Genomic DNA, 21714 nt, shown 5'->3' on the forward strand with positions numbered 1-21714 from the left:
TATTGTGTCTCATCAGTGGTCAGGTGGTACTGATGGCGAGAGTTGTCAACCCATGGTATCCAACTAAGAAGCAAACCATTCTCTGAATGGTAGCTTCTGTTGGCATGGGAGACTACCCTCATCTGACAACCCCAAGAGGATATCTGTGAAGGGAAACACTTTGATTTAAGGCCAAAGTGTAGAATTGATATTTATTAAGAAAGAATTTAGAAATTTAGACAAGTTTTAACCAAGAAATTAGGTTAAAACAAGGGAAATTTGAAAAAGCCTAAAGGGAGGTAACTCTGTACCAGCCTGCAGATCCAGAAATGGATACGCGAACAAGTTAGATCTAATTTTGAAAAGGTTAAACAGGAAAAGCGGTCAACTTTTCACTGCTGTTCAACACAGGACTTGGTAAAGAAGAAGTTTTCTGCTTTATTCAATTGGATCGCTTTAAAGGCGATGCAACTTTCACGGTGACCACATTATAAAACATCAGAAATTGTGAAAGAAACAATTGAAAGTCAGCAGAGACTTTCTTCCGAGATTTGTTAAAATCTCTTAGCAGAGATAGAGAGAGAAATAAGTATCCCTTCACAGACAGCCTATTGGGAGCATCAGACCCTCCTCAAGGGGGACCGAGATTTACAGAGCAAAGTCCCTTTGTGGGGGACGTATCGCAAGGTAATCTAGTCCTGAGGAGGACCATTGTATTTGTACCTAGACCAGACACGTGTTTCGACACTATTGTGTCTCATCAGTGGTCAGGTGGTACTGATGGCGAGAGTTGTCAACCCATGGTATCCAACTAAGAAGCAAACCATTCTCTGAATGGTAGCTTCTGTTGGCATGGGAGACTACCCTCATCTGACAACCCCAAGAGGATATCTGTGAAGGGAAACACTTTGATTTAAGGCCAAAGTGTAGAATTGATATTTATTAAGAAAGAATTTAGAAATTTAGACAAGTTTTAACCAAGAAATTAGGTTAAAACAAGGGAAATTTGAAAAAGCCTAAAGGGAGGTAACTCTGTACCAGCCTGCAGATCCAGAAATGGATACGCGAACAAGTTAGATCTAATTTTGAAAAGGTTAAACAGGAAAAGCGGTCAACTTTTCACTGCTGTTCAACACAGGACTTGGTAAAGAAGAAGTTTTCTGCTTTATTCAATTGGATCGCTTTAAAGGCGATGCAACTTTCACGGTGACCACATTATAAAACATCAGAAATTGTGAAAGAAACAATTGAAAGTCAGCAGAGACTTTCTTCCGAGATTTGTTAAAATCTCTTAGCAGAGATAGAGAGAGAAATAAGTATCCCTTCACAGACAGCCTATTGGGAGCATCAGACCCTCCTCAAGGGGGACCGAGATTTACAGAGCAAAGTCCCTTTGTGGGGGACGTATCGCAAGGTAATCTAGTCCTGAGGAGGACCATTGTATTTGTACCTAGACCAGACACGTGTTTCGACACTATTGTGTCTCATCAGTGGTCAGGTGGTACTGATGGCGAGAGTTGTCAACCCATGGTATCCAACTAAGAAGCAAACCATTCTCTGAATGGTAGCTTCTGTTGGCATGGGAGACTACCCTCATCTGACAACCCCAAGAGGATATCTGTGAAGGGAAACACTTTGATTTAAGGCCAAAGTGTAGAATTGATATTTATTAAGAAAGAATTTAGAAATTTAGACAAGTTTTAACCAAGAAATTAGGTTAAAACAAGGGAAATTTGAAAAAGCCTAAAGGGAGGTAACTCTGTACCAGCCTGCAGATCCAGAAATGGATACGCGAACAAGTTAGATCTAATTTTGAAAAGGTTAAACAGGAAAAGCGGTCAACTTTTCACTGCTGTTCAACACAGGACTTGGTAAAGAAGAAGTTTTCTGCTTTATTCAATTGGATCGCTTTAAAGGCGATGCAACTTTCACGGTGACCACATTATAAAACATCAGAAATTGTGAAAGAAACAATTGAAAGTCAGCAGAGACTTTCTTCCGAGATTTGTTAAAATCTCTTAGCAGAGATAGAGAGTGAAATAAGTATCCCTTCACAGACAGCCTATTGGGAGCATCAGACCCTCCTCAAGGGGGACCGAGATGTACAGAGCAAAGTCCCCTTGTGGGGGACGTATCGCAAGGTAATCTAGTCCTGAGGAGGACCATTGTATTTGTACCTAGACCAGACACGTGTTTCGACACTATTGTGTCTCATCAGTGGTCAGGTGGTACTGATGGCGTGAGTTGTCAACCCATGGTATCCAACTAAGAAGCAAACCATTCTCTGAATGGTAGCTTCTGTTGGCATGGGAGACTACCCTCATCTGACAACCCCAAACACTGATTATAAAATATTGGCGAAGACTCTTTCAGTTCGCCTATCTAAAGTTATTTTAGATATTATTGGTGAAGATCAGTATGGTTTTTTGAAGGGTCGAACCATTAGTTCAGCGATCCGGCAAATAGACGATTTAGTGTCGTATGTAAACGAATATAATAAACCTGGGTTCCTTGTAGCACTGGACTATAAAGCTGCATTTGACACGATTTCCAAAGAGTATATTGTGTATGCATTTAAACGATTTAATTTTGGTGCCGTCTTTGTAAGATGGGTAGAGATTCTATTGTATAAATCGGAAAGTTGTATCAATTTTATGGGCTGGTTATCGGAATGTATTGAATTGAACGCAGGTATCAGACAGGGCTGTTCTTTTTCACCGATGGCCTTCATCCTTGCATTAGAATTGTTGGCCTTGAAAATTCGAAATGATGGTTCAATTAAGGGTCTGCCTCTGCCAAAAGAAACTAATGATAATTATGATATGTTCTTTAAGATATTATTATAGGCTGATGATGTGACCCTATTTCTGAACGATATGGATGAGTTAAAAAACGCATTAACCCTTGTTACCTATTTTTCCAAATTCTCTGGTTTGGCAATGAATAGACAAAAAACTGAAATCATGGCCTTGGGCAGTAATAAATATGGTAATGAAAATGAGTGCGGGTTAAGGTGGACTACAAAAGTGAAGATTTTGGGAATTTATTTCAGTAGCTCCTCATCGGTCTCTGAGATTGAAGAAAACTGGACAAGCCGTATTGAAAATATACGACGCAACATTGTAAAATGGTTTAACGAAATTGTAGTATCATGGGGAAAATATGCATAGTGAAATCTCTTTTGTTGTCGCAGATTATTTATCCGTTGCAAGCACTGGTAATACCCGAAAAGGTATTGACTGAGATAAATACTATGTTTTACAGATTTATTTGAAAAAAACGATTTTCAAACACTAAGGCATTTGAGAAAGTTAAAAGAAAAGTGATGTGTCAAGAGTTTCCTGATGGGGGTTTAAAAATGATTGATGTCATTGATATGCAGTCCTCTTGTTTGTTGTCCTGGGCGGCAAATTTATTGAACGAAAAGCAGGAAAGATGGAAACAGATACCGATACATATGTTTTCGAAGCTTGGTGAAAGGTTGTGTTGCTTCCAATCTAACACCACGGTAAAAATTTTTAAAGGATTGGGATTAATTAAAAATGTATTTTGGAAACAAGTTTTAATATGTTGGTTGAAAAATAAAGACATGATTCAGAGAGCAGTAGGTGGAGACATGTTATTAAGTGATACGTGTTTATGGAACAGCAATGATATAATCTATTGCGGCCAAACCCTGTTTTTTAGCGACTGGATTAAAGCAGGCGTTTGTCGAGTAAAGGATGTATATGTTGGTAATGAGATTGTGCAGCAGAAGGTTGGATGTAAGCCCACAAGATTCTTTGAATATAGGGTGATTTGTACAGCAGTTAAAGCAGCAACACTACGCTCTGCAAATGGAAATGTATGTGGATTCAACGATTTAAAGAACCTGAGTAAGCCTTGTCAATTTCGCAAATTAATTATAAAGGAAAAATATGTGGAGCCGGTTGTAGTTAAATTTTGGGAACATAAATTTGATTTCAGGCCGGGAAAAGAGCAATGGTTAATGGTAAACAAAGTAACCACTGAAACAAGATTGCGAATGTTGCATTGGAAAATATTGCACAATATTTACCCCACAAATATTTTATTGTATAAAATAGGCATTTCCGTGAGTAATTGCTGTACTCACTGTGAGAACGAAATTGATTATATTGAACATTTTTTTTACTTTAGCCCGAAAATTATGTCCATTTGGAAATGCGTTGAGGATAAAGTGAATTGTAAATATAATATGATTATTAAAATTACCGTAAAGGAAGTTTTTTTGGGCGTATTTGAAAATTCACAAAGTTCCAAGGCACTAATAAGTTATGTGAATTATTTGATTGTGATAGCCAAAATGTGTGTTGGTATTTATAGATATGGCTCCCCTCTGGATATTTTATGCATTTTTGAGAGGGAATTGTTATATAGAAAAGTTGCTTAAAATACATTTAGATATAGTAATGTTAATGTTATAGTAAAAACATTACTTTAAAAAAAAATCAATGAAGAAGGATGCTCCCCGCCAACAACAACAAAAAACAAAAACAAAAAAAGGCAAAAAAGAAAGGGTTGAAGCAGCCTGCATGCAACTGAGATTTAAAAAAAAAACAAAAAAACAAGAGGATATCTGTGAAGGAAAACACTTTGATTTAAGGCCAAAGTGTAGAATTGATATTTATTAAGAAAGAATTTAGAAATTTAGACAAGTTTTAACCAAGAAATTAGGTTAAAACAAGGGAAATTTGAAAAAGCCTAAAGGGAGGTAACTCTGTACCAGCCTGCAGATCCAGAAATGGATACGCGAACAAGTTAGATCTAATTTTGAAAAGGTTAAACAGGAAAAGCGGTCAACTTTTCACTGCTGTTCAACACAGGACTTGGTAAAGAAGAAGTTTTCTGCTTTATTCAATTGGATCGCTTTAAAGGTGATGCAACTTTCACGGTGACCACATTATAAAACATCAGAAATTGTGAAAGAAACAATTGAAAGTCAGCAGAGACTTTCTTCCGAGATTTGTTAAAATCTCTTAGCAGAGATAGAGAGAGAAATAAGTATCCCTTCACAGACAGCCTATTGGGAGCATCAGACCCTCCTCAAAACATTACAAATCATATTTCCTGTGGAGAGGAATTATTATGATCATTCCCTTGTTTAATATGATTATCTTAACATTCACAAAAAGAACAAAACACACCAGAAACAATATCAGACATGAAAGTATTCTATTTACCCATAAAGCGGGAATGGAACTGGCGCCAAAGAGAGAACAAGAGAGAAAGAGAGAGAGAGAGAGAGAGAGAGGGGGGGGAGGGAGAGAGAGGGGGGGAGAGAAAGAGAGACAGAGCAAGAGGGAGGAGAGAGAGGGAGAGAGAGCGAGAGGGGGGAAAGAGGGAGGGAGGGAGAGAGAGTGGAGAGAGAGAGAGGGGGGGAGGGAGAGAGAGAGAGGGGGGAGGGAAAGAGAGACAGAGCGAGAAGGGAGAGAGAGAGAGTCTGGATGGTTTATTGATTGGGCCTTGGGCCCATTTCAATTCGGGGTGTACACATTTTCATCATTCATGCTTCATGAAAAATAATCATGTAATATTAATCATAATAAAATAAATCATCATCATCGTAATGACAGTCGACATGACGACTGTGGAAACAGGCATTTACAACAGCAAAACGTTTGGAAAAGGACAGTAAGCATCAGCACAAAATCCAGTCTCTGTCGCACTTCACTCATGTCTCTCTGTCCTCTTTCCGTCCGTCCATCCATCCATCCATCCATCCATCCTTCTATCCATCTCGTGTCCCTCTGTCCTCCATCCATCTAATCAACCGTCTGACTGTCCAACCATTCATCCGTCATCCATCTATTCATCACTCCATCTATCCCTTCACATGCCCTTTCACACGCAAATCTGCAAGCAGTTTCTGCATAATCGTTGCATCTCTGATACATAGCCGCATTAACGTTTTCAAAAAAGACAAAACTTTATTACTGTTTTTTAAGCAATCGACAGAAAGCAGCAAAAATAGCATACACATAAAACAAGGTCGTGCAATATCTCATATTCACTGTCCCCACTCACTGCGTATTTTAAACGCGTTCATGATGAAGGTTGCAAGTCTAAGTAATATTGATCTGTTTGGTGTCGCTAGAAGTAGCGCCAGTTTAAAGCTTGATGGGCGGTTGTAATATTTTGCAGGTATGTAGTACTCGCGAATACCAGCATATTTTGGACATTTCAAAACAAAGTGAATTTCATCTTCGGTCTCGTTTGCGCAGAATGGACACAAGTAATCTTCAGCAGTTGACGACCGAGTGTGTCGTAATCGATGCACTTTGAGTGGCGAGACACCAAGTCTTAACCTAATCAGGCAGTTTCTTGCTTTGACGTGCTTCAGGTCATTTAAGTATGAAGACATAGATAAGGCTGACTTGAAAGTGCTATAGAAAAGGAATCGTTCTTTACTTTGTACTGTTTCTATCCACTCTTGCTTGTATAATGTGACTAGTCTGTTCTTGAATTCCGTTATGAACGCATTTTCATTTCCAACGCCTTGTTGAATCCAAACTTGGTCAAAGCCGTATTTGTATAGCACATAGCAAACTGATGACGCCCATGTTCTTTTATTTTGTTCGTGTAAATAAAGCAGCATTTTATAAGCTTTTTGTGGCAATCGATGACTAGGCATTTTCAGGATGCGCAACCAAAATCGTATGGACTTAACAAACGTGTTGACAAATAACGGGTGTCTGCCAGTTTCTCCATACACAAGTGTGTTTGGTGTTTTCATGCTTGTGTTCAGAAACCTCTTAAGGGCAAACAGATGCACCTTTTCGATAGGTGAATGGTCTGCATCAAGGCCCCAGACTTCTGCCGCATAATTGAGCATGGGCTGGATCTGGGAGTCGAATAGTTTATAGAATATGTTTGGTGATCTTTCTCCTAGAGTCCACAGTACCTTAAAAATACCAATCACACCCTTTCTTGCACGCAGCGCCAAATCGTTCAGCGTGTGAGAAAATGTCAACCTTGTAGAAAAGTAAATTCCTAAGTATTTATACATGTTCACAGTTTCCATTTCGATATTGCCATACATCCATTTTTCAATCGCTGCAATGTGACCACCATTTCTGAAGATAACTATGTTAGATTTTTCTAAATTAACAGTCAAGCCAAGATTACAAGCAGTTTGGTATAGCACGTTTATCTGGTTCTGTAACCCACACACAGTGTCGGAAATCAAAATAACGTCATCTGCGAACATGAGAATCAATATCTCAATAAAATCTGGGATAAGTTGTATACCGTGTCGTCCTTTTCGCTTGATTTCGTCCGCCAATTCGTTAATGAAAAGTGAGAACAAAATTGGACTATTTATTTCTCCCTGCTTCAGGCCTCTCGGACACATGAAAAGGTCAGTGACCTCTGCTCCTGCCCTAACTTTTGCTTTAACCACGTTGTACATACTAAGTATGGCTTGGTACATTTTACCTTTTATTCCTTTGCTTTGCAACACCTTCCACAGCTTTGTACGGTCTACTGAGTCGAAGGCCTTCTTGAAGTCAATAAAAGCAACGTATAGTTTTTTGTGTGACAGTAACTGTCTTTGTACCATGGCAAATAGAGTAAAAATATGATCGGTCGTACTGTACTTTTTACGAAAGCCAGCTTGACTTTCATTTATTAGGTTGTTGGATTCTACCCAACTTGTTAGTCTTTTGTATATGATAAAGCTGTATAGTTTGCTGCAAATATTAAGTAATGATACCCAGGTAGCAAAAGATCTGGAAATCATCTGCGGGACAGATGCCAGTTGCCACATATTGTACATATGTCAGAAATCGTATGGATACCACATGGTTACAATTTGTCATTTCTCGCATGATCTGACCATGACCAGCGGCATATCATAGCCAGCTGGATTCTTGCTGGCGCTGTCAGCTACTCTACTTTTTAAAGCTGAATTATTTTAAAGCTTTTGTTTGTGAACAATTATGGTATTTATTTTGCGAATTATTGTATATTAATTACAAAAATGACAATTGAAAAATCTGAATTTGGGACAAAGTATTGTATGCCATTTTTGTTGTTGAGTGCGTCTAAACCCTCCAAATAAGGTTTTGAGTGTGTGTAAAAAAAATATTTATAATAAAGGTTTTTTTGCAATTTGTTTGTGTCATTTGTTATTTTGCAAAAAAATGTATGTGATAACTTTTTGCAATCAGCCGAAGTTTGTTGTCTGAGTTTGACTATATTTTATAAGGCGAGCGTCCCCAGCCACCATGATCCTGCATGCAGGTTTTTTTTTTCTTTTTCATGCTGGAATGCGTGACACCTTCGCTATTCGCGCCTTACATTTCGCCAATTTTTACGCAGAAGTTGTTGCAGTCCAAACGATTTCACCACGCTTATTTGAAAAGGTGATTGCAATCTTTGTTTTCCTAATTTAATACCGTGCATTTATGTTTGTTCTTTATAAAAACAATTCTTTTTATGTTTATTTTTTTACCTGTATTTAATTTTGACATTTTAACATAAAAATTAGTTATTCTTCTTGGTGACATTTTTTTTATTTAGAATTTTAATTGCATTTATAACCTTTATTCGGTTATTTTTAAATTTATTTTTAGACAGTTTGGGTTCAAAGAATACATTTTATTTTTTTAAACAAATATTTTTATTTTATGTATTGGATTTTTATTAAATTTTTATCATAAAATTTATTCTCAGTCTTTTTATTTCTTTTATTTGATAAAATAAATCTAAAAACAAAGAGACTGCCAACTTTCAATTAAAAAAAATGTTGGTTAAAAAAAAGTTGCTGAAGTTTTGTTTTTTGGTCAACTGAGCATTTAGACTACACTCATAATGTTTAGTTCAGTGAGCCATTTGTTTTAAGGGAGACAATAACAACTGCAAAGAGCAATATCTTTCAGTTATTTCCCTTGTTAATTAATGATCTCGATCATTTCCGGTTGGCGCTATGGAGTATTCTGCCACATGTTGTGGCGTTTTTCACCCTTTTATCTTCCTGCCGTGTATTTTGAGTTGCTTATTGGATGTAAGGTAATCCTTGTCTTTCATTCTAAAATGAAGATTGATTGTCTAACGAAGTACTAAGTGAATTAACTGATGGAACAATTTGATTTCGAATTTGATGACTGATGCCGGGATTTGGGAGGGCTCACACTACAGTCGCATTCTCGATTTTATTTTATTTTTTGCCTAGAAGAACAACTGTTCTATTCATCCAAGATTGTTTTTTCTGAACGAGGTGTGAGTCAACTAACTTTTCCAAAAACATGATGTTGATTGATGTTGTCGTTTGGTTTTTAGAATAGAAGTTGTGAAATTAAAACAGTAACAGTGAAAATGCTCCGATTCGCCGGTCGATCACATGCACACACAAATCGGGGAGGTTGCTAAATTACAACACATGTCTTACTTAGTCTACCCGTTCGCTTCAAATATAATCGTTTGAAACATTGTTCACAAGTAGACGAGACTCTGCTTTTCATATTCATGATATTGATAGTGATTGAATAATATATTTTATTCGCGAGCTGATCTACATTTACACACGATGTAAAATTCAACCAACCCGATTTTTGTTGAAGTAAACAAATGTATGTAACCTGCGAATTGGATGGTAGTTTTTTACATTCTCATTTAACATTTATCAGCTTCCTGTCTGTTGGTAAACTTCTAGTTTCTAATCTACTGATTATACATGTATTCTAATTTTGTTTTCATTGATGAACAAGTGTGGACTTTTTAAAGATTTGTTTCTGTCTTCATTTAAAAAAATGTCATCCATCAAATGACATGTAAATTGCATCTTCATCAAGTGTTAACTATTTCTGTGATATTTGTTCAAGGTGGCGGTAATGTCTAATGAACAGCTTCGGTCAGTTCAAACATACTCTGATCTGAACTACAAACAGGACCTTGCGTATTGAGTCAATGTAAGTAACCATTCATATCGCTCTGCCTCATAAATCTATAACCGTTCAACTTCAAGATTTCTCTCTCTTCCAACCTCAATTTTTTTTTCTCTTTGGTGAGTCAGGTTGTGACTTTTGTTTACATGGCAGACTTTGTACCAACTTTCCCCCTACTTTGAAACAATTTTAGTCAGCGCCAAATCAAATCTAAAGAGTAAAGTGCTACCCTTGTGATGTAAACTGCTAAACAGCGCAAACTGTCAAACTTGTTTTTAGCAACGATTCTTGTCAGACTTTGTAGGCCAGTGCAGCTATTGGAGCTACCTCCTAATGCGACAAAAGCAGTTTGGCTATTGTTTGACTCTATAGCTAACCAATCAGTAAGCGGCGATAAGAAAAGTCAGCGGAATATCTTTTTTATTCCACGGCCAAGTGCAGCAGCTTTTGTAGTCGCTGCTAAGTCTTACCTTAATTGTTTTTAAATTATATTATACATTCCAATTTTGTTTTTGTTGTGAGTGTGACTTTGAGGCTTGTGAATGATGAATCATTGTGTTCCTAATTAATTTCAAGGATTTATTTTTCAGAAAGCCATGAGTATGCAGACAGTGTGTTTGAACTTGAAGAAAGCTGAGATGGACAGTGACCTCAGCCCTCAACAGACAACATCGCCACAGACGCCGCTAACGCAGACTGTGGTTTCGCTACTGCGGCGAGGTGAAGATGTACAGGTATAATATATCTCAATAGCAACAGATGCATCGTTGACAGCGACACATTTGTCAGGGTCTTTTTGTTTTATGAATTTGGCTGGTTTAGGGAAACAAATGCACTGTTTTCAGTAAAGAAGAAAAACAGGGTGGTATGTTGATGATTGCTTTATTTTTTTATTTTCAAATTACCCAGGCATGTGTGTTTTTTATTGATGAACAAGTGTGGACTTTTTAAAGATTTTTTTCTGTCTTCATTTAAAAAAGAATGTCATCCATCAAATGTAAATTGCATCTTCATCAAATGTTAACTATTTCTGTGATATTTGTTCAAGGTGGCGGTAATGAACAGCTTCAGTCAGGTCAAACATACTCTGAACTACAAACAAGACCTAGCTTATTGAGTCCAGGTAAGTAACCATTCATATCACTCTGCCTCATAAATCAATAACTGTTCAATCTCAAGATTTCTCTCTCGCCCAACCTCAATTTTTTTATTTTCTCTTTGGTGAGTCAGGTTGTGACTTTTGTTTACATGGCAGACTTTGTACCAACTATCCCCCTACTTTAAAACAGTTTTAGTCAGTGCCAAATCAAAAAAAAAGTGCTACCCTTGTGTTGTAAACAGCGCAAACTATCAAACGACGATAAGCGATTATTGTTATAAGCGACGATTCTTGTCAGACTTTGAAGGCCAGTGCAGCTATTGGAGCTACCTCCTAATGCGACAAAAGCAGTTTGGCTATAGTTTGACTATACAGGGCCTAGCATTGTAAGCCGTTCGGCGTACTTTACGCCGAAATAACATCTCCAGTACGCGGAACTCGATTTGGTGTACGCCGAAATGCAAAAACCTGTTATCCCCAAACGGTAAACCCAAACAGTCCCAGCTTTCGTTTTGTGCGCCGTTCGGTTCAATTCTCAATCGGTTTGACTGTTTGCTTGAGCACGCACTTCCTCTGGCATTGCGCGAGCATGCTTTGTGCCGGTGTTTTGTGGCTCTAGACTGTATCGAAGCGACATTGTTGAACGTGGTCAGCCATTCAGTGACAAAGAATCCAGGTATTCCTGGAAGTGGGAATGGCTGGATTTTGTTCCGAAGGCAAGTCAGAAGAAGTAATGTGCCGATACGGACTATGGCATCATTTAGTTGCTCAATCTTCTTTAGGGGGGGGGGGGGGGCCATTTTAGGAGAAACAAAAATCTCCAACAAATCTTCAAATTCAGGGGGCGGCCCCCAGACCCCCGCCTTTGTAAGCTGAACACACTTTATCCAATGCTAGGCCCTGACTATAGCTAACCAATCAGTGAGCGGCTATAAGAAAAGTCAGCGGAATATCTTTTTTATTCCATGGCCAAGTCCAGCAGTTTTTGGAGTCGCTGCTAAGTCTTACCTTAATTGTTTCTGACTTGCTGGAGCCGTTCACATGGCTGACTTTTTGCCAGCAACCCAGGAGATATTTTCAAACGACTTCGAGTCGGGGGAAAGTTGTTTGCTCGTCTGTCATGTGAACAGCACTTAAATGTTTTCAGATCTGAAAATCTAGGCAGGGATATAGTTTTTGTGTCGGTGTGATTATTCATCAATTTATTTCAACTCCTTTCAGTGCAGTTTTTGAGTGGCTGTCAGCTCGCTCCTACCCTTTTCACCTTTTTTTCTATGTGTGTGTGTGAGAGTTATGCCCAGTAATTTGAGAAAACATAATAGATCAGTCTCTATAAACCTGAACTGTAAAATTCTCTCAAAGATTTTATTTATAAAAAAAAATATTCATCAAATGTAAAAGAATGTAGTGTCCCCCAGCCATACTCATAGTAATAGGCTCAATTTTCTCAGTTTTATTATTCAGAGGATTTATTTTTAGTTCTGTAACCTGAATGGGTTTTTTTGGTAAGAGTTTTTTGCAATTGCATATGTCTTCATCAAGCATTAATTATTTCTGTGATATCTTTTCAGGGTGGCAGTAATGAACAGCTTTGGTCAGGTCAAACATACTCTGAACTACAAACAAGACCTTGCTTTTTGAGTTGAGGTAAGTAACTATTCACATATCACTTAGCCTTATAAATCAATAACTGTTCAACTTCAAGATTTCTCTCTCTCCCAACCTCAATTTTTTCTTTTTTCTTTGGTGAGTCAGGTTGTGACTTAAGTTTTGTTCACATGGCAGACTCTGTACCAACTTTCCCCCTACTTTGAAACAATTTTAGTCAGCGCCAAATCATAACCTTTGTGGTTGAAAACGACGTTAAACACCAAATAAAGAAAGAAAGCGCCAAATGAAATCAAAGTTGCTGCCCTTGTGATCAGCAAAAACGCTCAAACTTGTTTTAAGCGACGATTCTTGTCCGACTTTGAGTACCAGTGCAGCTATCGGAGCTACCTCCTAATGCAGTAAGAGCAGTTTGGCGATAGTTTTGCTTTTGCTAACCAATCAGTAAGCGGCGATAAGAAACGTCTGCGGAATATCTGTGTTATTCCACGGCCAAGTCCAGCAGTTTTTGGAGTCGCTGCTAAGTCTTACCTTAATTGTTTCTAAATTGCTGGAGCCGTTCACATGGCTGACGTTTTGCCGACAACCCAGGAGGTATTTTCAAACGACTTCGAGTCGGGGGGGAAAGTTGTTTGCTCGTCTGTCATGTGAACAGCACTTAAATGTTTTCAGATCTGAAAATCTAGGCAGGGATATAGTTTTCGTGTCGGTGTGATTATTCATCAATTTATTTCAACTCCTTTCAGTGCAGTTTTTGAGTGACTGTCAGCTCGCTCCTACCCTTTTCACCTTTTTTTCTTTGTGTGTGTGTGTGAGAGTTATGCCCAGTAATTTGAGAAAACATAATGGACCAGTCTCTATGAACCTTAACTGTCAAATTCTCTCAAAGATTTTATTGATAAAAAAAAAATATTCATCAAATGTAAAAGAATGTTGTGTCCCCCAGCCATACTCATACAACAGTCTTAGTAATAGGCTCAATTTTCTCAGTTTTATTATTCAGAGGATTTATTTTTAGTTGTGTAACCTGAATGGGTTTTTTTTGGTAAGAGTTTTTTGCAATTGCATATGTCTTCATCAAGCATTAATTATTTCTGTGATATCTTTTCAGGGTGGCAGTAATGAACAGCTTTGGTCAGGTCAAACATACTCTGAACTACAAACAAGACCTTGCTTTTTGAGTTGAGGTAAGTAACCATTCATATATCACTAATCAATAACTGTTCAACTTCAAGATTTCTCTCTCTCCCAACCTCAATTTTTTCTTTTTTCTTTGGTGAGTCAGGTTGTGACTTAAGTTTTGTTCACATGGCAGACTCTGTACCAACTTTCCCCCTAGTTTGAAACAATTTTAGTCAGCGCCAAATCATAACCTTCGTGGTTGAAAACGACGTTAAACACCAAATAAAGAAAGAAAGCGCCAAATCAAATCAAAATTGCTGCCCTTGTGATCAGCAAAAACGCTCAAACTTGTTTTAAGCGACGATTCTTGTCCGACTTTGAGTACCAGTGCAGCTATCGGAGCTACCTCCTAATGCAGTAAGAGCAGTTTGGCGATAGTTTTGCTATAGCTAACCAATCAGTAAGCGGCGATAAGAAACGTCTGCGGAATATCTGTGTTATTCCACGGCCAAGTCCAGCAGTTTTTGGAGTCGCTGCTAAGTCTTACCTTAATTGTTTCTAAATTGCTGGAGCCGTTCACATGGCTGACGTTTTGCCGACAACCCAGGAGGTATTTTCAAACGACTTCGAGACGGGGGAAAGTTGTTTGCTCGTCTGTCATGTGAACAGCACTTAAATGTTTTCAGATCTGAAAATCTAGGCAGGGATATAGTTTTCGTGTCGGTGTGATTATTCATCAATTTATTTCAACTCCTTTTAGTGCAGTTTTTGAGTGACTGTCAGCTCGCTCCTACCCTTTTCACCTTTTTTTCTTTGTGTGTGAGTGAGAGTTATGCTCAGTAATTTGAGAAAACATAATAGACCAGTCTCTATGAACCTTAACTGTCAAATTCTCTCAAAGATTTTATTCATTTAAAAAAAATATATTCATCAAATGTAAAAGAATGTAGTGTCCCCCAGCCATACTCATAGTAATAGGCTCAATTTTCTCAGTTTTATTATTCAGAGGATTTATTTTTAGTTCTGTAAAGGTCATGACAGACGGGCAACACAAAACAATGTTTTCGACAAAAACTCCAACTCAAAACGTTGTAAAAACACATGTTTTCAAAGCGGGGATGTCACACGCGAAACACACAGACTAGCACGGTTCCTGTTTTCACAGAAATATCGGTCAGTGTCAGCTTGACCCGTTCCAGCTACCGCGCTGTGTGCGGTCAGTTTGTACACATGCATGCATGCAGCGCCCACTGAAACGGTCAGTGTCAGGTTGACCCGTCCAGTACAGCGTACTGCGCTTGTTCGGTTTTCGGGTTTGTAAACAACACGGCTGAAAGCGCCCACTGACATTTGTAACTCTTGTCAAACGTTACAGGCTCCATATAGCTCTAGTAAGGATTCAGGGCTCCAGTACTACCTTGAATCGGTACCGCCTCTGGGTCGGCCATTTTTTTCCCTTTCTTGTTGATGCCGGAAACCGAGTCTCGTGAATTGATCGTCCGCTGTTCATTGGCTGACAACCAAAATGGGTTTTCAGATTTTAGAGCATGCTCTAAAACCCAATACACGATGCGAAAACACGAAACATGTTTTCCGAAACGCGTTTTAGGGATGTCACACAGGAAACCCGCTGTTTTGTGTTTGTTTTGAGAGAAAACACTGTTTTGTGTAGTCCGTCTGTCATGGCCTTAACCTGAATGGGGTTTTTTGGTAAGAGTGTTTTGCAATTGCATATGTCTTCATCAAGCATTAATTATTTCTGTGATATCTTTTCAGGGTGGCAGTAATGAACAGCTTTAGTCAGGTCAAACATACTCTGAACTACAAACAAGACCTTGCTTTTTGAGTTGAGGTAACTATTCACATAGGACTGGGTGGCCGAGTGGTAACGCACTTGCGCTCGGAAGCGAGAGGTTGCGTGTTCAGGCCTGGGTCAGGCCGCAATTTTCTCCCCCCTTTCCTAACCTAGGTGGTGGGTTCAAGTGCTAGTCTTTCGGATGAGACGAAAAACCGAGGTCCCTTCGTGTACACTACATTGGGGTGTGCACGTTAAAGATCCCACGATTGACAAAAGGGTCTTTCCTGGCAAAATTGTATAGGCATAGATAAAAATGTCCATCAAATACCCGTGGGACTTGGAATAAAGTTAAAAAAATTCCATCTCACACGGCATAAAGTCTCAGGAAACATGAATACACGCATGCAGGAAAAAAGAAAAAAAATATGGGTAGCGCCGTATGTATGGCAGCTCGCTTTCCCCGGGGAGAAAGCAGCCCGAATTTCCATGAGGGCAACCTCACTGGACTGTAAATCATATCCTATCCATCCAATCACTTAGCCTTATCAATCAATAACTGTTCAACTTCAAGATTTCTCTCTCTCCCAACCTCAATTTTTTTCTTTGGTGAATCAGGTTGTGACTTAAGTTTTGTTGACATGGCAGACTTTGTACCAACTTTCCCCCTACTTTGAAACAATTTTAGTCAGCGCCAAATCAAATCAAAATTGCTGCCCTTGTGAACAGCAAAAACGCTCAAACTTGTTTTAAGCGACGATTCTTGTCCGACTTTGAATACCAGTGCAGCTATCGGAGCTACCTCTTAATGCAGTAAGAGCAGTTTGGCGATAGTTTTGCTATAGCTAACCAATCAGTAAGCGGCGATAAGAAAAGTCTGCGGAATATCTTTGTTATTCCACGGCCAAGTCCAGCAGTTTTTGGAGTCGCTGCTAAGTCTTACCTTAATTGTTTCTAAATTGCTGGAGCCGTTCACATGGCTGACTTTTTGCCGACAACCCAGGAGGTATTTTCAAACGACTTCGAGTCGGGGGAAAGTTGTTTGCTCGTCTGTCATGTGAACAGCACTTAAATGTTTTCAGATCTGAAAATCTAGGCAGGGATATAGTTTTCGTGTCGGTGTGATTATTCATCAATTTATTTCAACTCCTTTCAGTGCAGTTTTCGAGTGACTGTCAGCTCGCTCCTACCCTTTTCACCCTTTTTTCTTTGTGTGTGTGTGTGAGTTATGCCCAGTAATTTGAGAAAACATAATGGACCAGTCTCTATGAACCTTAACTGTCAAATTCTCTCAAAGATTTTATTCATTTAAAAAAAAAATTCATCAAATGTAAAAGAATGTAGTGTCCCCCAGCCATATTCATAGTAATTGGCTCAATTTTCTCAGTTTTATTATTCAGAGGATTTATTTTTAGTTGTGTAACCTGAATTGGTTTTTTTTGGTAAGAGTTTTTTTGCAATTGCATATGTCTTCATCAAGCATTAATTATTTCTGTGATATCTTTTCAGGGTGGCAGTAATGAACAGCTTCGGTCAGGTCAAACATACTCTGAACTACAAACAAGACCTTGCTTTTTGAGTTGAGGTAAGTAACCATTCATATATCACTTAGAGGGCTGTCACACATGCGACTGAGTCGCGCGATTTACCCTGTCACACAGCCGACTCAGTCGTAGAAAACAGCTACGACAAGTCTGCGACTCAGTCTCATGCGATTCACTCGTAGCTTTGAGGTTTAGAACATGTTCTATATTCCTGCGATCCAGTCGTCGGTCAATCGCAGGGGCAGAGCCAACAGAGCCAATCAGAACGCGTTGCTGCGGTCTTGACGCCGTGACGTAAAATAATGGCGGACTGTGGCGTACAGCGTTTCTTCGTCGATTCAAAACTTTTTTGAAGAACAGTTTTTTACTCAGATATAAAGGAGACGTTTTAGGCGTGTACAGCGGTCGGAAAACATTAATTGCAGCTGTCTGGGAACTTTATTTCTTGCAAAGGCGTAATGCTGAAAGGAATTTTTCAGAAAAGTAGAGCGACGGTCGAACATTTAGCAAAGCGCGTTTGCCGTGTTCACTATGACACGTCACTTCTGCCCCGCTCGCGTGGAGTTATCGTTCTCCAGTCGTTCGTCTTTTGTTCATCGTGTGACGGGTCAATGGCCTACGATTTTATGTGCGATCGGCCAAAGACTGAATCGCAACGAGTGAGTCGCCTGTATGACCGATGCTTTAGCCTTATAAATCAATAACTGTTCAACTTCAAGATTTCTCTCTCTCCCAACCTCAATTTGTTATTTTCTCTTTGGTGAGTCAGGTTGTGACTTAAGTTTTGTTCATTTAAGTCGGTGCCAAATCAGATCAAATTTGCTGCCCTTGTGAACAGTGCAAACGCTCAAACTTGTTTTAAGCGACGATTCTTGTCAGACTTTGAAGGCCTGTGCAGCTTTCGGGGCTATCTGAGCTACCTCCTAATGCGATAAGAGCAGTTTGACGTTAGTTTGGCTATCCTATTGCTAACCAATCAGTAAGCGCCGATAAAAAAAAGTCTGCGAAAAATCTCTGTTGAAGAATGTAGTGTCCTCCAGTCATACAATTTTACACTGTCAAATGGTAAACATTTTCCTCTGACTACACTTCATTCCATCAGGTTCTATTTTTTCTCTTTTTTTTCCAGGTACCATGCCTCATGTAACAAAGTCTTGCAAGATGTCAGCCGATCAAGCTCACACATCTTCGTGATCAGGGATATCTGTTTCGGCACAGTCGGTGGTGCTAAACTCTGGCGATGGGGTAGAAGTTCTGTCCAAGACACCACCCCTGTGCATCATCCAGAAAGCTGAAGAGTGACAAACCTTGACCCACATTCAGAGTAAAGAACTGATTATCTTAAGAAAACATATGATCCTGACACCAAATTTTAAAGCAGATTAATTCTTCTCAATCCAGAACTTGTCTTTAAATCATACTGCAGAGATTACATTCCCAGTGCTGCGATGGTTATTCACCACGCACACTCAAGGTCCAACCCTGAAGTGATGCGATAGTCAGGGGTTCACTACAGAGCCTTTTTGGAGGAGAGTTGCGGGTACTTTCTTTGTTTTAGTTTTTTAAACTATACTTTAAAGCCTTTTTTTCCCTTAATGTGTGTGTGTTTGGCTGACTTGGGAGTATTATTCCTGGTGTGACTTTGTTTCATTGATTCCTTATGGAGAAAAGATACAAGTTGGCTTATTATTATGATATTGAATATAAAGTATGATCTTCAGACTGTTGTTTTGTCTTTTGTTGTGAAAATGTGTGATTGAGTGTGTGTCTGTGAGGTTCGAAGTATCGGTCAAACATATGACGAAGACATGTCATTCATACAGTAAACATGTGACATATAGCAAACAATATCATTTGTTTCATGGCAACCATGTAATTTGCATATGCCAATGTCATTTGTGATATGGCAAACACATGATTTTCATATGTCAGTGTCACTTGTAATGTGGTGTAAATGAGGTTTCCATATGACAATGTCACTTGTGATGTGGCAAACTAGTGGTTTTGACATGTCATTTACACCTAAAAACCATATGGTAGCCATTCCAAAACCATTTGCAATTTATCTATGACTGACATATGGTTTTACTATATGATTTCCACATGCCATGTCATATGTTTGTCATATGCTGGGCATATTACTCTGCTGCCTGGGTATGCCACTATAATTGTCTGGATTGTTAATATCCCCTTTTTTTCGAAGGGGGTGAATGATGGATTCAGACCAGTCTTCAGGGTATGAACCTGATGTAAACAGTTTGTTGAAGAACCGGGCTAGGAATGGTACAACATGAAAAGCTGAATTTTTGAAAAGCTCACTAATAACACCATCTGGTCCTGCAGCTTTACCATTTTTTAGTGCTCGTATGGCTTCGTAAACCTCTGTTTCTGTTATGTCATATTCCAGCATCTGGGTAGTCTCTAGTTCATTTTCATCTACTACCTCTTGTGCTTCGTCAACAGTAGTATTGTTTGCGTCCGTTTCTGTGAATGTGTTGAATACATTGTAAAAGTGTTCATACCATTGTTCAGTTTCTATTGTGTTAGCATTAGTTGTTTTCCTTGATAAAGACCTTATGGTTCTCCAGAATGTTTTAGGATCTTTGCCACTTTTTTGCAACAGTTCAATTGTTGCTTGTCTGTGGGCAACTTTTTTGCATCTGTTAAGTTCGTTGTACTCATTTCTGTTTTGTGTGTACACAAGTTTGTCTAAATTACCGTTGTGGACATTTCGTAAGTCATGTCTTACAGCTTGCCTCTTCTCTTTGCATTCAAAATCAAACCATGCCTGTTTACGTTCTTTTCCTATTGTTATACTTTTTTTCATGCATTCGCCAGCTATAAGCAGTCCTTCTGTAAACTTTCTAATCGAGGCATTTACATCCATGTCTACTTTGCTTTCTGCTTCAATAAAACAGTGTTTTACCTCTTCAGAAATTACACATGCCATAAATTCTTCCCTTTTATCTGGGCACCAAACGAGTTTGTCAATTCTATACGTCCCTGGTTGTTTTCTATCCAACTCATGTATTTCACTTTGTATTTGAATGTAGCACTCGACAGGCATATGTTTTGACTCAATTTTTTCCGCTACGTGCACTCTGATGTGCAAATCAAGGAGGAGTCTGGAGACAATAATATAGTCAATCACACTACAACCCGAGGTGGATATATATGTGAAATTCCCACGCTCGTCACCCTGGCCACCGTTCAAAATTTTCAGATCGAACTGTTCGCAGACACTGAGTAAACATTTACCATATTCGTTCAGTTCTTTGTCTTTTGAGTTCCGTTTCACACAGTCTTTTTCTACGTAATCCTCGTGTATCGAAAAAATGTCGAGATTCTCATCGAGAAGTGTTTTGTGCACCGTATTTCTTGAACTTGTTCTGGCATTTAAATCACCAATTAATATAAAAGGGAGGTCACCACAGTCTTGTATAATATCCATCATGCAATGTTCAATGACAGCTATGCCATTCGAAATGTCCGTTTCTCTGTAATACACAGAATTGATTGGGGGCACGTACACACCCAATAAGATCACGTCCTGGTCTGTGGCCAAGAGACTCTTCGACAACTTTAGAATTATCATGTTGTCGTATTCTGTTTCTATTCTAGTCACAAAGCGGGACAGTTCTTTTCTGACAAGCAGAGCAGTTCCTCCGGAAAGGCGTGCAGTTACACTATCTGACAGTTTTATGCCTGGGGATACAAATACTTCATGAGTCGGGAATATCAAAGTCGGAAAAGTTATTGAAAAAGTTTCCACGAGTAGCACAAAATCAAATGTTGATAGATATGAACCTATATCTGGATCATAGAGGCGTTTTAGACCTTCAAGATTATACGTCAAGAAACTTACGGTTTTAGTCGAATGGAGTTGATTAACAGGGGCCCGGCCGACATCCTATCTAGCGCCTTCGCCTTCGTCTGTGACCCTATTGGTAACCGTGGGTACTGGCGTCGTGCTGTGGACCCCACAGTCAGCAAGAGTCATCTGGCGCTTGTCCATTCCCTCCCTCACAGTCTGAGCTCGTGCTCGAGTGAGGGGGCGCTTGTCAGGCACCTCGGCGATGACGTCGTTCTCCTCTGCATTGTGTTGTGTCACGGGTGACACCTCTGTTGCTTGTGCAGTGGTGTCCGTGGCGCCTTGTATGGAGAGCTCTAAAGCTCGCAGGTTTCCCTCCTGTACGTCGTCAGACTCGTCTCCACTAGTCTCCACCAGGGCTGCTGATCTGGACGGATCTCCTGTTTCCACTGTATCCCCGTTGACCTCCTCAGTTGGCCCCACACCAGCCGACATCTCTAGGCTGTGCGTTGAAGCGTCGTCTGGGTTGACCTTGGTCTCCTGCTGTTGGGCCGCTGCCTGGTGTGTGTTGTCGGTACCTTTACTGGTAGCTGGCGCGTTCCCTGGCTGACTGTCTTCGTCTGGGCTGCTGTATGTCTTTCTAGCTGTGGTCTCGTCTTCCATCTGGTAGTCTCGAGGTGCTGTAGTTCGTAGGTCGGCCTTTCCTGTCTCTGGGTACCGTGTATTCTCGCGTGATGCTGCGGAGTAAGTCTTTGAGTTGGGGGGCGCTTTGTGGGATCCTCCATGCCTCGGGCTCTTGGCGATGCAAGTAGGCGTCCCAATCTTGGCAAGAGCTCCTGTCATACCAATCA

At 39.5% G+C, this 21714-nt stretch overlaps 2 protein-coding genes and 1 long non-coding RNA gene across 5 annotated transcripts in view; 2 read left to right on the forward strand and 1 right to left on the reverse strand.

Moving 5' to 3' along the window:
• LOC138970506 (uncharacterized) overlaps positions 1-21714 on the forward strand; it is a 339583-nt gene that overhangs the window by 187128 nt on the left and 130741 nt on the right. The gene's annotated exons all lie outside the window — the stretch shown is intronic.
• On the reverse strand, positions 5445-21620 carry LOC138970501 (uncharacterized). Its single transcript, XM_070342955.1, has 2 exons — positions 20918-21620; positions 5445-5853 (listed from the first exon to the last, which is right to left on the reverse strand). The coding sequence occupies exon 1, from the start codon at positions 21524-21526 to the stop codon at positions 20963-20965; it is 564 nt and encodes a 187-aa protein (XP_070199056.1). The 5' UTR covers positions 21527-21620; the 3' UTR covers positions 5445-5853; positions 20918-20962.
• LOC138970503 (uncharacterized) lies at positions 8842-18772 on the forward strand. The gene is made up of 9 exons (XR_011456972.1): positions 8842-9009; positions 9822-9908; positions 10475-10618; positions 10933-11007; positions 12555-12630; positions 13703-13778; positions 15490-15565; positions 17018-17093; positions 18182-18772. It is a non-coding gene; the product is annotated as an uncharacterized lncRNA (long non-coding RNA).

The sequence above is a fragment of the Littorina saxatilis genome, linkage group LG7 (assembly GCF_037325665.1).
Source record: "Littorina saxatilis isolate snail1 linkage group LG7, US_GU_Lsax_2.0, whole genome shotgun sequence".
In the NCBI taxonomy this organism is placed as follows: Eukaryota; Metazoa; Mollusca; class Gastropoda; order Littorinimorpha; family Littorinidae; genus Littorina; species Littorina saxatilis.

Excerpts from the sequence above, each read along its gene's own strand:
- LOC138970501 (XM_070342955.1), bottom strand. The coding sequence starts at position 21,526 with ATGGAAGACGAGACCACAGCTAGAAAGACATACAGCAGCCCAGACGAA.